This window comes from Pan troglodytes, chromosome 16, assembly GCF_028858775.2.
Source record: "Pan troglodytes isolate AG18354 chromosome 16, NHGRI_mPanTro3-v2.0_pri, whole genome shotgun sequence".
NCBI lineage: Eukaryota > Metazoa > Chordata > Mammalia > Primates > Hominidae > Pan > Pan troglodytes.
This window is the reverse complement of record NC_072414.2, coordinates 32,561,746-32,577,928: the sequence shown is the minus strand read 5'-3', so window position 1 is coordinate 32,577,928 and position 16,183 is coordinate 32,561,746. Positions and strand designations below refer to the sequence as shown.

The following is a 16,183-nucleotide window of genomic DNA, read 5'->3' as shown; positions in this document are numbered from 1 at the left end:
GGTTTCTCCATGTTGGTCAGGCTGGTCTCGAACTCCCAACCTCAAGTGATCCGCCCACCTCGGCCTCCCAAAGTGCTGCTGGGATTATAGCCATGGGCCCCTGCACCCAGACAAGTCTTTTTTTTTTTTTTTTTTTCCAAGATGGTTTTGTTCTGTCACCCAGGCTGGAGTACAGTAACTCGATCTCAGCTCACTGCAACCTCTGCCTCTCAGGTTCAAGTGATTCTCATGTCTCAACCTCTAATTTTTTGTATTTTTAGTAGAGATGGGGTTTCACCATGTTGACTAGGCTGGTCTCAAACTCCTGACCTCAAGTGATCCTCCCGCCTCAGCTTTCCAAAGTGCTAGGATTACAGGCATAAGCCACTGCACCCGGCCAGAGATCAAGTCTTATTCTGAATTACTTCTTTACATTTTGTAGTATGTGTCAGAATTTCCTTCTTTTTTTCAAGGCTGAATGATATTTCACTGCATGTATATATTACCACATTTTGTTTATCCATTCATCCATCAATGGACACTTGAGTTGCTTCCACCTTCTGGCTAGTGTGAATAATGCCGCTATGAACATGGGTGTACAAATATCTCTTTGAAACTCTCCTTTCAATTCTTTTGGATATATATCCAGAAGTGGAATTGTTGGATCATATGGCAATTCTATTTTCAATTTTTTGAGGAATTGCCATACTGTTTTCCATAGCAGCTGTACCATTTTATACCCCCACCAAGAAAGCACAAGTGTTCCAATTTCTCTGCATCCTCATCAACACTTGTTATTGTCTTTTACTTTAACCATTCTAATGGGTGTGAGGTGATATCTCATTTAGGTTTTTATTTACATTTCCCTAATGGTCAATGATGTTGAGCATCTCTTCATTAGAATACACTATTTTTACCTTCCTTCCCCACCTTCTTTAACAAGAGCAAACATTTCTACTCACATAAATACCATACACAAAAACTAAAAGACATTAAGGATGAGCTTGCTGTCAAGTAAAAACATAAAATAATAATAATAATCAAAAGACAGAAACAAAATCCACAGAGAGTTTTACTGGGTTAATTCTGAATACCTGACCATAAGTCTTATTATAATAAAGAATCAGAAATGGTAACCCCTCTGCATCAAAGCAGTGATGTGATTAAGGCCCTAGAAGATGCTACAGGTAGCCTTGAGCTTAATATGACAATACTGACATGGTAAACACTGGGACTAACAGAGACTAATATATTTCTCACTGAAAAAAAAGAACACTGATCTTTTCGTAGTTCATAAGTGTGATTGGGTTTTCACACGCATGTGTGAGATGTGCTTTCTTCAAACTTTGTTACGATGTTGGCACATTATACATCTGACATGAAAAAAGAAAGGCCCAGCACGATGGCTCATGCCTCTAATACCCACACTTTGGGAGGCCCAGGCAAGAGGATCACTTGAGCCCAGAAGTTCAAAACCAGCCCAGCCAACATAGCAAGACCCTGTCTATACTAAAAACAAACATTTTTTAAGGGCTGGGTACAGTGGCTCACACCTGTAATGCCAGCACTTTGGAAGACCACGGTGGGTGGATTACTTGAGCCCAGGAGTTCAAGACCAGCGTGGGGCAACATGGCGAAATCCTGTCTCTATAAAAAATAAAAAATTAGCCGGGCATGGTGGCATGTTCCTGTAGGCCTAGTTACTCAGGAGGCTAAGGTGGGAGGATCTCTTGAGCCCAGGAGGAGGAGGTTGCAGTGAGCCATGATCGCACCATTGTACTCCAGTCTGGGCAACAGTCAGACCCTGTTTCTAAATAAATAAATAAATAGCTAAGTATGATGGCATGTGCCGTAGTCCCAGCTACTCAGGAGGCTGAGGCGGGAAGATTGATTGAGCCCAGGAATGCAAGGCTGCAGGGACTTATGATTGTGCCACTACACTCCAACCTGGGTAAGAGAGGGAGATGCCATTCCTAGAAAAAAGAAGAAAAATGAAAAATCAAGAATGCCAGTATATTCAAGTGTTTGGAAACTCATGGGATGCTTACACATTTCCTCTTCAAATAGCTAATAAACTTCTTGACTTAAAAATATAACTGAAAATAGTCATCTATAAAGTATTTGCACAAAAGACTTACCTGAACTGTTTCATTCCCACCTCTGAGGTCCTGAAGAGGACTCCTTGGGGGTTTCAAAATCTAGGGTAACAATTAGAATTATTCAAAAAAAATCTGGCATATCTATTAAGAATCAGTTTATTTCAAGTTATATCATAGGTAGAAAGCTAAAATTTTCATTAAAAACTCTGAAACTCCTCAAATTCATTCTGCTCAATGCTATACCGTGTGGCAGATTTAAATATCTGACATCTATTCCCTTCTACCTGCCCATCCTCTCCAATTACTCTACCCACTCTCATCCCACATGGTCTGAGTGAATGCCACACCAACTCTAGGGTAAAACACATAGCTCTGTCTAGAACAATCTGATATTCTCTTGTCAATGATGATTTGTTCAGGAATGAGGACTTGACCCATATCAGGATAATCGAGCTAACATGATTCAATTCTGAGTCTTTTCTGTTTTCAGGAAAAAGACACTATTCTTCACGTAGGACTTGAGCCTGGAAGTAAAAGAGCCAGATGTACCACAGTAATTATAGGGAAAGAATCTATCTGCTGGAGATTACCCAGAGGAAGCACTAAGAGTAGAAAAAGCAAAAGGAAATCCTAGTACTGGTGTCATGGTTAGAATCTCTGGTCAGTAAGTGTGCCTAAAGCCATCCCTTCGTTGGATTTTTTAGTATCATAACCCAACACATTTTGTGCTTAAAGCAGTTTGGGCTGGGCACAGTGGCTCACGCCTGTAATCCCAGCGCTTTGGGAGGCTGAGGCAGGAGGATCACTTGAGGCCAGGAGTTTGAGACCAGCCTGGGCAACATGGCAAAACCTCATCTCTTCTAAAAAATAAAAAAATTAGCCACACGTGGTACATGCTTGTAATTCCAGCTACTCAGGTGGCTGAAACACGAGAATCGCTTGAACCCAGGAGGCGGAGGTTACAGTGAGCCGAGATCACACCACTGTGCTCCAGCCTGGGCGACAGAGCGAGACTCTGTCTCAAAAACACAAAAGCAGTTTGGGTAGGTCTTCTGTCTCTTGCAACAGCTTTGTACCACAGGTTAAACATATCTTTTAAACAGCTTTATTGAAGTATAACTTACATAGCATAAAATTCATAAAATTACTACAAAATTCATAAAGTATGAATTTTGGTATATTTACAGAATTGTATAACCACGTTAAATATTTGAGTCTTTATCTAGAGAGCAATAGGAGGCCAGTAAGGGTAGGATGGTGAAGCCACAGTCAAAACTACTGTGATATATGGTTCTCATTAAATAAAAGCTGACAATTATTAATTCAAGAAAGTCTTTCTTACTGAAGAATGCCGTCTTCTAACAGGTCTCTCTATATTGTCACTGAAAAAGGAAAACAAAATTATATACACAGTGATTTAAAAAAATGAATTCACAAAAGGCATCATCACAGCACCCCTTACATACTTTCAAACTGGTCATCACTTTCTCTTAGCACTCTGGCAAGCAAAATTTATATACAAGCTTTAAATTCAGTTAGGAATTCAGTGTTTTAAAATACATATTGTGTACTACGAGACTATCTCTTGAATAATAATCAGTACAACATAATTTACCATATTTATAGAGGTATAATAATAAGATAAATGGGCTATAAGTCAAGAGACGCTAGCTTTGGTTTTACTATTATACTATTTTTAGACCAGGTTTTGAAAATTCAAATGCCTATGAGGCTAAACAGATAATTTTTTAGGAGCAAGAAGAATAGGTAGTGTTGAGATTATAATAATCTAGAGAATTTCTCTCTCACCTAAAGGTCAGTCATTCCTCTGCTGTGGTTAGTTGTTGCCAAACAAGAACAGGAGCCCAGTGTTGCCACGCTTGATTTTTCAAGAGAAGCTGAAAACCCGATTGTATAAAATTTTGAGATTTTGAAATTTTGGCAACTAATTCAAAAACTAAAAAATATGTGTAGGCCAAAGCCAGCCACAGTGGCCCATGTCTATAGTTCCAGCTATTCAGGAGGCTGTGGCAGGAGAATCACTTGAGCCCAGAAGTCCAAATCTAGCCTGGGCAACAAAGCAAGACACAGTCTCTTAAAAAGAAACAATCAAAAAATACTATGCATAAGCCAAAAACTTATGACTGCAGGCTGCAAACAAGCCACCAGGTTGTGATGTCAATTTTAGACAAATCATTTTTCTTCCTGGTTCTCAATTTTCTCATCCTTAAATTGAAGAGATAGGTTCTCAATTTTCCTGGTTCTCAATTTTCTCATCCTTAAATTGAAGAGATAGGAGATAGTATCTAAAGTCCTTCTCAGATTTGACCCTAGATGAGATGATGATGATGATGATGATGATGACGATGATGATAATATGTGAGACAGGGTCTTGAGGTAGGAGGCAGAACTTGACTCCACAGGTGGGGCTTGGACACAGGACCAAATTGAGGACTAGCTAAAACAGGTCTGGGGCAAAAGCACCTCCCCACAAGACACTCCCACCAGGGTGCCTTGTCAGTTTACCATTGCTATGGCAAAAACCCAGCAGTTACCTGCCCTTTCCATGGCAATGACCTGACAAGCTGGAAGTTACTACCCTCATTCTAAAAATGTCTGCATAAAACGCCTCTTAATTTGCATATAATTAAAAATGGGTATAAATATGAGTGCAGAACTGCCTCTGAGCTGCTACTCTGGGCATACTGCCTACAGAGTAGCCCTGCTCTGCAAGGAGCTATACCAGTGCTGCTGCTTTACGCTATGCCACTTCAATAAAAGTGCTGTTTAACACCACTGGCTAGCCCATGAATTCTTTCCTGGGCAAAGCCAAGCATCCTCCCTGGCTGGTAAAGCCAAGAGCCCTCCATTTAAAACAATTTATTTTTTGTAGAGATGGGGGCGGGGGTGTCTTACTATGTTGCTCAGGCTGGTCTCAAGTTACTGGGCCTAAGCCTCTCAAAGTGCCGGGACTACAGGTGTGAGCCACCATGCCCAGAGTAGATGAGTTTATACAAAGTTATGGCAATGGCAAGGAAAGCTATGAGTCTGTAACATCTACTTCTTTTTGGATGAGTTCATGTACTTTGCAGGGACATGGATGAAGCTGGAAACCATCATTCTCAGCAAACTATCACAAGGACAGAAAACCAAACACCGCATGTTCTCACTCGTAGGTGGAAATTGAACAATGAGATCACTTGGACACACGGTGGGGAACATCACTCACTGGGGCCTGCCAGGGGGCGGGGGACTGGGAGAGGGATAGCATTAGGAGAAATACCTAATGTAAATGAGTTGATGGGTGCAGCAAACCAACATGGCACATGTATACATATGTAACAAACCTGCACGTTGTGCACATGTACCCTAGAACTTAAAGTATAATTAAAAAAAAAAACTACTACTTTTTCTTGGAACACAATGGAAAAAGATCTCAGAAGTTATGGATAGGTCTTACTAATTAGAAAAATATCTTTCTCTGATAGAATATAATATTTTTAGTTGCATTAAATGAACTTACTTTTCTTCATTAGCCTCTGAAAACACCCCATCCATTTTTGAAGAAAACTTTTCTGTAACAAATATACAATATTAGAAAAGATGAGGAAAAAGGAAGAGCAACTACAGTCTAAGAAGAGATTAAGAGTACAGATGGTGACTTCAGGGTTACTTTCTGAGGGAAGACCAAAGATGGGAAGGAAAGGCCGGGCGCAGTGGCTCATGCCTGTAATCCCAGCACTTTGGGAGGCCGAGGCAGGCAGATCACCTGAGGTCAGAAGTTTGAGACCAGCCTGACCAACATGGAGAAACCCCGTCTCTACTAAAATACAAAATTAGCTGGGCGTGGTGGCGCATGCCTGTAACCCCAGCTATTTGGGAGGCTGAGGTAGGAGACTCGCTTGAATCCAGGACGCCGAGGTTGCGGGGAGCTGAGATCACTCCATTGCACTCCAGCCTGGGCGACAAGAGCAAAACTCTGTCTCCAAAAAAAAAAAAAGAAGGAAAAAAACTACATTATGAAGATATAAAACATGATGCATTTTGGCCGGGCGCGGTGGCTCATGCCTGTAATCCCAGCACTGTGGGAGGCCGAGGCGGGTGGATCACAAGGTCAGGAGATCGAGACCATCCTGGTTAACACGGTGAAACCCCGTCTCTACTGAAAAAAAAAAAAATACAGCACTTTGGGAGGCCAAGGCGGGCAGATCACGGGGTCAGGAGATCGAGACCATCTTGGCTAACACGGTGAAACCCCGTCTCTACTAAAAATACAAAAAAAAAAAAAAAAAATTAGCTGGGCGCGGTGGCGGGCGCCTGTAATCCCAGCTAATCAGGAGGCTGAGGCAGGAGAATGGCGTGAACCCGGGAGGTGGAGCTTGCAGTGAGCCGAGATAGCGCCACCACAGTCCGGCCTGGGCGAAAGAGCAAGACTCCGTCTCAAAAACAAAAACAAAAAAAAACCCACAAAAATTAGCCAGGCGTGGCGGCGTGCACCTGTAGTCCCAGCTACTAGGGAGGCTGAGGCGGAGCTTGCAGTGAGCCGAAATTGCACCACTGCACTCCAACCTGGGCGACAGAGCGAGAATCTGTCTCAAAAAAAAAAAAAAAAAAAAAAAAAAAGATGCATTTTTAAGGATTTTTTTTTTTTTTTTTTTTTGAGACGGAGTCTGGCTCTGTCGCCCAGGCTGGAGTGCAGTGGCGCCATCTCGGCTCACTGCAAGCTCCGCCTCCGGGGTTCATGCCATTCTCCATTCTCCTGCCTCAGCCTCCCGAGCAGCTGGGACTACAGGCGCCCACCACCGCGCCCGGCTAATTTTTTTCGTATTTTTAGTAGAGACGGGGTTTCACCATGGTCTCGATCTCCTGACCTCATGATCCACCCGCCTCGGCCTCCCAAAGTGCTGGGATTACAGGCGTGAGCCACCCTGCCTGGCCCATTTTAAGAAACTTAAACCACTATTATAATTAATATTCCGGGAAAATTATCACACTCAAGATAAAAATCAGTGACTAACTTTGATCAGGATGCTAGGAACTTTACTGGTTCAAATAAAAATTTGGCCTAGCTTATAAGAGTTTGCAGATTATTTAATAATCCACTCCCAAAGTGGACATCAATTAGATAAGTGGTCCCCAACCTTTTCCAAACCAGGGATCAGTTTTATGGAAGACTATTTTTCCACAGACCAGGAGGGTGTGATGGGGGATGGTTTCGGGATGAAACTGTTCCACCTCTGATCATCAGGCATTAGACTCTCATAAGGAGCCCGCAACCTAGATCCCTCGTGTGTGCAGTTCACAACAAGGTTTGTGCTCCCGTGAGAATCAAATGCCACTGCTGATCCGACAGAAGGCGGAGCTCAGGCCGCTAATGCTGGCCTGCTACTGATCTCCCACTGTGCCATCCAGGCAGTGGACCTATACCGTTCCACGGCCCAGGGGGTTGGGGACACCTGAATTAGATATCTAAATATAGTGAATTTGCATCATATGTATATTTATCTGAGGGAAAGTCAACGATAAGTACTCAGCAAAAAAATTTAACACATGAAAATAGCACCTTATTAGCATAGCTGATAATGCTTTAAATTTCACTCAGTGAGTATTTGCCCTGGAAAGAATATGAACTAAGAGGCATAACGTGAAGTTTCCTGAACTGGTCTCAGTTCCTGCCTCCCTATATTTGATTTTCACTTTATGTATTAACTTTAGAATCTCATCCTTGGATAAGAAAAAAATGCCACTGCAGATTTCAAAAAAGAATAGCTAGAGATTTTGACTCAACCATATTAGCATTTCCACCACAACACTAAATTAATACAATACACATAAACAGGATCAATGTTCTTGCTTTTAGCAATAAGTAAACAGGTACCTGAAAGATATTTGATGTGCTTCGATCCACCTGCCTCTGCCTCCCAAAGTGCTGGGATTATAAGCATGAGCCACTGTGCCCAGCTATTTTTCTAGTTTTAGCCATTAAACTGTCTGTCTTCCCACCATGGGAGATAAAAATTTAACTTCCTTTCCTGCAACCACCTCTGAGACACACATACACACACACCAAGGAAAGATTACATGCCATTCTCAAAAGTATAAAAATCCCAAATAGCCGGGCGTGGTGGCCCATGCCTGTAATCCCAACACTTTGGGAGGCCAAGGTGGATGGATCACCTCAGGTCAGGAGTTTGAGACCAGCCTGGCCAACATGGTGAAACCCCGTCTCTACTAAAAATATAAAAACTAGTCGACATGGTGGTGGGTGCCTGTAATCCCAGCTACTAAGGAGGCTGAGGCAGGAGAATTGCTTGAACCCAGGGGACAGAGGTTACAGTGAGCCAACACGGGGCCACTGCACTCCAACCTGGGCAACAAAGTGAGATTCCATTGCAAAAAAAAAAAAAAAATCCCAAATAAATATCAGCAAAAAGAATCCAGCAATTTGTAAGAAGGATAATATATCACGGTCATGTTGGTTTTATTGCAGAAATGCAAAATTGGGTGGGCAGATATGGGGCAATGTGCCTGTAGTCCCAGCTACTTGGGAGGCTGAGGCAGGAGGATCTCTGGAGCCCTGGAGTTCCAGGCTGCAGTGTACTATGATTGCAATGGTGAATAGCTACTGTACTCCAGCCTGGGCAACATAGGGAGACCCCGTCTCTTTAAAAAAAAAAAAAAAAGGAATACATAATCGGTTTTATATCAGAAAATCAACCTTGCAATTTACCTTACTAACAGATTAAAAGGTAAAAATCATATAATCATCTCAACAGATGAAGAAAAAAGTTAAGGGCTGGGCGCAGTGGCTCACACCTGTAATCCTAGCACTTTGGGCAGCCGAAGCAGGCTGATCACTTGAGCTCAGGAGTCCAAAGGGGCCTGGACAACACGGCAAAACCCCATCTCTACGAAAAATACAAAACTTAGCCGGGTATGGTGGCTCGCACATGTAGTCCCAGCTACTCTGGAGGCTGAGGTGGGAGGATCGCTTGACCCTGGGAGGCAGAGGCTGCAGTGAGCAGAGATCAAACCACTGCACTCCAGCCTGGGCAATAGAGAAAGACCCTGTCTCGGGGGGTGGGGGAGGATGCTTAATGAATTTTAACATCCTTTCCTGTTTAAAAAAACAAAACAAAACAAAACTTTTTTTTTTTTTTTTTTTTTTTTTTTGAGGCAGAATCTTGCTCTGTGACCCAGGCTAGAGTGCAGTGACGCAATTTTGGCTCACTGCAACCTCTGCCTCCTGGGTTCATGCCTCCCAAGTAGCCTCCCTAGTAGCTGGGACTATAGGCACCCGCCACCATGCTCAGCTAATTTTTTGAAAAATACTCTTTTTTTAAAGCTATAGTTGTTTTAAAAAAATTTTTTTTTTCAAATGGGCCAGGCATGGTGGCTCATGCCTGTAATCCCAGCACTCTGGGAAGTCAAGGTGGGAGGACTGCTTGACTCCAGGAGTTTGACAGCAGCCCGGGCAACATAGTGAGATCTTGTCTCTACTAAAAATAAAAATAATTAACCAGGTATGGTAGCACATGCCTGTAGTCCCAGCTACTTGGGAGGGTGAGGCAGGAGGATAGCTTGAGCCTGGAAGGTAGGTGGTGCAGTGAGCCGTGATCACGCCACTAGACTCCAGCCTGGGCAACAGAGCTAGACCCTGTCTCGAAAACAAATTTAAAAAAATCTTTTTTTAATACAGCAAACGAGAAATAGAAGGTAAGTTAACAGTATATATTCAAAAAACTAATAGGAAAGATCAACTTAATAGTTAAACTTTGAAAACTTTCCAAGATCCAAAAAGTATGACAGCCATTTACTTCTATTCAATCCAACATCTAATTCTATTTCCAATATATATCCCCAATATCCCCAACCCACTCATTTCTTTTTTTGTTTTTTGGGGGGGACCGGAGGGGGCAGGGAGACAGGGTCTTGCTCTGTTGTCCAGGATGGAGTGCAGTGGTGTGATCTAGGCTTACTGCAGTCTCAAACTCTTAGGCTCAAGTAATCCTCAAGCCTCTTGAGGAGCTGGGGTTACAGGCACCTGCCACCATTCCTGGCTAATTTTTTTATTTTTATTTTTTGTAGAGCTGGAGTCTACTAGGCTGCCCAGGCTTGTCATGAGCTCCTGGCCTCAAGCAATCCTTCCAGCTCTGCTCCCAAAGTGTTGGGATTACAGATATAAGCCAGCAGGCCCAGCCTCAATAAACATTTGCTGAATGAGTAATTAAGAAACAATTATTTGACCACCAACTCGCATATTTTTTCTCCTTTGGAAATATTTTCTTTTTTTTTCTTTTCTTTTTTTTTTTTTTTGAGACGGAGTTTCCCTCTTGTTGCCCAGGCTGGAGAGCAATGGTGCCATCTCAGCTCACCACAACATCCCCATCCCGGGTTCAAGTGATTCTCCTTCCTGCCTCACCCGCCAGAGTAGCTGGGATTCCAGGCGCCTGCCACCACGCCCAGCTAATTTTTGTACTTTTAGTAGAGACGGGTTTTCACCATGTTGGTCAGGCTGGTCTCGAACTCTTCACCCAGTGATCTGCCCGCCTCGGCCTCCCAAAGTGCTGGGATGACAGGCGTGAGCCACCGCGCCCAGGGGAAATATTTTCAAATTCAGTGCACATGTTCAAAATTCACAGATAATAACTACTATCAACTCAAGATCACCTAAATATCTTTGTTGTTTAAAACAGTCATTAAGCATAATTCCTGTCCAATCTGTAGACCAATCAGTTAGCAATTAACTGATAAAATTCAAACTTACTGAAGTGCCCCTTTTAAAATATTCTATAACTGTTAAGTTCCACTTTCAACACAAATAGGAGACTCCAGACTCACAAGTTAAGCCTCATTTATAAAACACTGGTACGGCCAAACTCTTGATTACTGACACATTAAGTTACTGGTTCCAGGGGCCTGGTGCGATGGCTCAAGCCTGTAATCTCAGCATTTTGGGAGGCCGAGGTGGGTGGATCACTTGAGGCCAGGAGTTCAAGACCAGCCTGGACAACACGGTGAAACCTCTGTCTCTACTAAAATTACAAAAAAATTAGCAGGGCAAAAAAATTAGCTAGGCATGGAAGCGTGTTCCTGTAATCCCAGGTACTTGGGAGGCTGAAGCAGGAGAATCCCCTGAACCCAGGAGGTAGAGATTGCAGTGAGCTGAGATGGCACCACTGCATTCTGGCCTGGGCAACAGAGTGAGTGAGACTCTGTCTCGAAAAGAAAAAAAAACAAAAAAGTTACTGATTCCAAACTGTGTACCTGGCACTCAAGGGTGCTGCAGCATACTCACAATGGTGTCCTGGGATATTTAAAAATTTTGAGAGATGCACAGCAGTTCTGAACACCTGTCAGGTACTGTGTGAACTACTAGATCAAAACAGTACATTTGCATTACATTAGTTTTAATAACTTATCACTGTAAAGATAAACTGTTTGCAGTTGCTGTGATAAAAAGCAAGTACCTTTTTTTTTTTTTTTTGAGATGGAGTTTCACTCTTGTTGCCCAGGCTGGAGTACAATGGCGCAATCTTGGCTCACTGCAACCTCCGCCTCCCGGGTTCAAGTGATTCTCCTGCCTCAGCCTCCCAAGTAGCTGGGATTACAGGCATGCGCCACCACGCTTGGCTAATTTTGTATTTTTAGTAGAGACGCAGTTTCTGCATGTTGGTCAGGCTGGTCTCAAACTCCTGATCTCAGGTGATCTGCCTGCCTCGGCCTCCCAAAGTGCTGGGATTACAGGTGTGAGCCACCGCGCCCGGCCCAAAAGCAAGTATTTTTTATTAAAGTACTACAGGAAATGAGGGTGACAGGGTAAAAACTGATTCCAAAGTTTCAGAAGTTGTGCAGTGTCCAACAGGCACAGATATCCAATCAGTAAGTGTGATTATTTAATAATAAAATTTTGGCCAGGCACGGTGGCTCATGCCTGTAATCCCAGGACTTTGGGAGGCCAAGGCAGGCGAATCACGAGGTCAAGAGTTCGAGACCAGCCTGGCCAACGTGGTGAAACCCCGTCTCTACTTAAAAATATAAAAATTGGCTGCGCATGGTGGCGGGTGCCTATAATCCCAGCTACTGCGGAAGCTGAGGCAGGAGAATCATTTGAACCCAGGAGGCGGAGGCTGCAGTGAGCCAAGATAGCACCACTGCACTCCAGCCTGGGTGACAGAGCGAGACTCCGTCTCACAAAAAAGAATAAATAAATAAATGAAATAAAATTTAAAATATCATATTTTCCTTCAATTTCTGTATTTTTTTAAATGGCTACTAAGTTTGGGACATATATACTTAATGTTTGGACCCAACCACTGTACTCAATAAATAGACTGTTAGGTATTTCTTTGATCTAAGGGTGCCATGCATCAAGAAAATTTGGGAACCACTACTCTAAATAATCTGTAGGTCTTCAAACAGCGACTGAGCCCAATTAGCCTTTGAGCTAAGAGTGTTTTTTTACACTTTTAATGGATTGTAGAAAACAAGGCAAGCAATAACAACTAAACAAAGAATATGTGACAAAGACCATGTAGCCTGCAAAGCCTGAAATATTTACTATCTGGCTCTTTGCCCACTCCTACATTTATACGACCGATATCTAGAGTTAGTATTTTCCGGGATTGTAGGAGGATAAGAGTGAAATGACAGAGACTCTAGACCTGTGCTGTCCAATACAGTAGTTATTTACATTTAAATTAATTAAAATAAAATAAAATTTAATAATCAGTTCTTTGGTCACAATAATGACATTTCAAGTGCTCCATAGTCCCATGTCGCTAATGAGTACTATGTTGGAGTGCACATATAAAACATTACCATTTTCACAGGAAGCCCTGTTGGACAGCACTGCTTTACTGGCAATATCTAGAGTCAGTATCTTTTACAGTCTATTATTTAACATCGAACACATCATTAATACTACCATTCCAAACATTTTAATTCAATTTACATGTATTTATCATCTTGCAAAGATTTCCAGCCATTCGCAAAGTCAAGAATTATACCGCTTTGACCCTAACCTTTAATTACCAAAATTTTATCACATATTAACTCCCATCTGTAAATCATCTCTCCAACCAACGTCCACCTCAAATGCGGTCTTCTCCACAAATCCATCACCAAAAGCGTCAAATAAGCTCTCCCTTTTCCGTGCTCCCACACCACTTTAGAATGTCCTATAATCTTTTACATTCTGTCTTGTATTCTAGTTATTTGTGTATATTAGTTATTTCCCTTTGTAAACCCCTCTAGGTTTGGGACTCTGAATCATCTGTCCCCGGCCCTATCGCAGGATAACGAACCCAATAAATATCTACAGGATTCGACGGAAGTGAAAACATCAATTTTAATATCTAGACTGGAATATCCACATCCTTTATCTGTTAATGCCTATTAAACCTATCTGTAAAATTCCAATCGGCAATACTTTTTCCTCCCTCAAACTTGAGTATTTAAATAAACGTGAAGAATAAGGGCTTAAATCCTGAGTAATAATGAACAGAAGAGGATTTTTAAAAACTAATTTGCGCAGTACTAATATTGACTTCATTTGTTAAGGTTATTATATCTGCAGGAAACGAAAAATCTGTTACGTGCGGCCAGCACTCCGAGCAGACACCTTAAACCACGAAGAGCTGAGAATTTTAAAATCACTCATTGCTGTCACTTCATTTAGAGCCAAAAAAAGCTTAAGTGAGAAATACAAACAGCCGAGAGGTCCCTAGGGAAGAGCGGCAGGGGTGCAAGAAGAGTCCGCGAGCCCTGACAGAGGACGGCAGGCCGGGGCGGAAGAGGACGCCAAGAGAGCGACGGACAAGCAACCCGAGCCAGGTGGCCGGAGGGGCCGAGGTGCAGGCGGAGAAGTGTTAGGGAAGCGGGAGGCGGCACAACGTACAGGCCGAGGTGAAAAAGGGCACAGTGTGCCCGGCCCGGGGCAGGGGCGTCTACTCGGCCCGGCGCTAACGGTAGCCGCCAGGCTGAGGGAGCGTACCCTACCTCCCACCGCAGGAACTTCAGGGCGCCCAGACAAAATCCGAAGCCTTCCCTGGAGCCCAGAACGAAAGAGTCATTCTCTTTACCTGCCGCGGCAAACCTCCTCGACAAATTTTGCGCAGACTTGTTTGGGGTCCACACGCTCTGAGTTTCCTCAGAGCGGAAACAGACCGCCGCCTCTAGCAGTCCGCTCACAACGCCCGACTAGCCTCAGTGAAGTATTCAAATCTAACCGCCTAGGTGATGCGCACGCGCAAAGCGGCTCTACGCGTCGGCTCCGCCCCTTAGGTTCCAGACCAACCCTATTTCTAAGACTCCTTTAGGGAAACTACTTTCCCAGCCTCCGTGCCAATTTTATTTCCTTCAACTTTATCTCTTTTTCGACCGAATTTCCTCTGCCGCTCCCCAGTGGAGACCTCCCCCACAATCGTGGGAGCGGCCATCTTCTTTCGATTGCTTGCTATGGAAGTGATTTGACTTTGGCTTCCGTACAAAATGGCGGCTTCCATAACATTGCGTCACATCCCCTTGATATTACTCCCTATAGCAATCAGGAAACAGTAACTTAGCGCGACGAGGTGGCCGAGTGGTTAAGGCGATGGACTGCTAATCCATTGTGCTCTGCACGCGTGGGTTCGAATCCCATCCTCGTCGATGTGGTGACTTACTTTTGCTTATAATCAAAGTGAATTTGCAGAGCGGAATAAGTTTTTTAATAACCAAAGTAAATTTGCAGAGCGGAAAATCTTGAATACTCATTATTGATTACTCAATTAATCTGGCACCATCAGTTTCAGGCCTGAAATGTTGAAATACAGTATTTGGAACGTTCTGACATCAGAAATAAAGAAAAGGGAGGGAAAGAGACTTTCCAGGAATCAGAAATCATGCTGGATTTAATTTCTTTTTATATGGAGTTAACAACAGTGAATAGAATTCCACAATTATTACCATCCCATATGTTCCAATGCTGCTCTTTTCCAACTTTAACACAGCTCCTAACTGAGGAGTTTCAATTATTGTAGACTGTTACTCTGGGGTTTTTAACACCTGTCCTGATTATGAGATACCAGGTTTCACTTCAAAAGCTACCATGAGACACTTTATCCGGTATTTATTATCTACAGGCACCACATGTTTTACATGAATTACATGACTATAACCCTTGATCATGACAAATATTTTTATTACTCCATTTTACAGATGAGGAGACTGAAAGATTAGCTTGCCCAAGGTTATACAGCTTCTAAATTGAAGAAAGGAGAGTGTAACCCAAATCTACTAGACGCTGGCTTAATCACCCTTCTAATCTGTGCTGTAGATTAATAATTAGTATTTATCAATCCTACACTGTGCTGTAGATTAATAATCAGTATTTATCAATCTTTTGCAGTCATGGTTTACAGATTGTCTCCTCCACAAGGCTGTCTGCATTGCACCATGCTCCACAACACGGCCTCTGGCAGGTGCTTCAGCAAGGTTTGGGCACTGAGTATGGAAAGCAGTGGCCCCATTCTCTGCTGGCTCCAGTGGCTTCTTTCTGTTACAGATCCAAATCCGTTGGGAATGTTGATACCTCCTTGGGCTCAGGACATTGAGTCACCCTTCCTTAGCCTTGCTCTCCAATGCATTCTCTACCCTGCTGCTAGGAAGGGTTCCTGCTGGGTTCCACGCATTTCCAAGGGGTCCATGGATAGAATTCAGTGGGTTATTTGGTTCAGAAAAAGATTTCATCCTTATTTCCACACTCCCTAATTGAAAGCACATGCTTCAGTAACGGTAAGCAACTAACTACAGTAATATTAACCTTATCCATTATTTTGTCACCAATAGAAATCACAGATATTTTTATATCAGATTACTGTTATTGCTTTACGCTCATTGCTACTTCAAAATTGTGGTAATTTTTAGACCTGCTATTAGGTCTTGTAATGTTATGCATTCATAAAGAAGTGCATGCATTAAGCTGGGCGCGGTGGCTCACACCTGTAATCCCAGCTCTTTGGAAGGCTGAGGTGGGTGGATCATTTGAGGTCAGGAGTTCAAGACCAGCCTGGCCAACATGGTGAAACCCCATCTGTACTAAAAATACAAAAATTACCCGGGCG

General features: G+C 42.9%; 1 protein-coding gene and 2 non-coding genes across 10 annotated transcripts in view; 2 read left to right on the top strand and 1 right to left on the bottom strand.

Annotated features, from left to right (window-relative positions):
• Positions 1–14,590, bottom strand: part of KNL1 (kinetochore scaffold 1) — a 70,437-nt gene extending 55,847 nt beyond the window's left edge. For 3 of the 8 annotated variants that reach the window (XR_010151608.1, XR_010151609.1, XM_016927946.4), the window contains exons 1-4: positions 14,162–14,590; positions 5,602–5,653; positions 3,421–3,460; positions 2,118–2,177 (exon numbers count right to left, since the gene is read on the bottom strand). Coding sequence is in view for 1 of the 8 variants with exons in the window: in XM_016927946.4 (XP_016783435.1) it covers positions 2,118–2,177; positions 3,421–3,460; positions 5,602–5,636 (135 nt within the window). In the remaining 7 variants the exon portion in view is untranslated. Of the gene's footprint in view, positions 1–2,117; positions 2,178–3,420; positions 3,461–3,887; positions 3,977–5,601; positions 5,654–14,161 lie in introns of all 8 variants that reach the window. The other 5 variants (XM_016927947.4, XM_063794752.1, XM_063794753.1 and 2 more) reach the window with 5 other exon arrangements.
• LOC112205785 (small nucleolar RNA U13) lies at positions 1,258–1,358 on the top strand. The gene has a single exon (XR_002939869.1). It is a non-coding gene; the product is annotated as a small nucleolar RNA U13 (small nucleolar RNA).
• A 57-nt stretch (positions 14,591–14,647) lies between the features above and the next one.
• On the top strand, positions 14,648–14,729 carry TRNAS-GCU (transfer RNA serine (anticodon GCU)). The gene has a single exon. It is a non-coding gene; the product is annotated as a tRNA-Ser (tRNA).
• Positions 14,730–16,183: the final 1,454 nt, after the last annotated feature.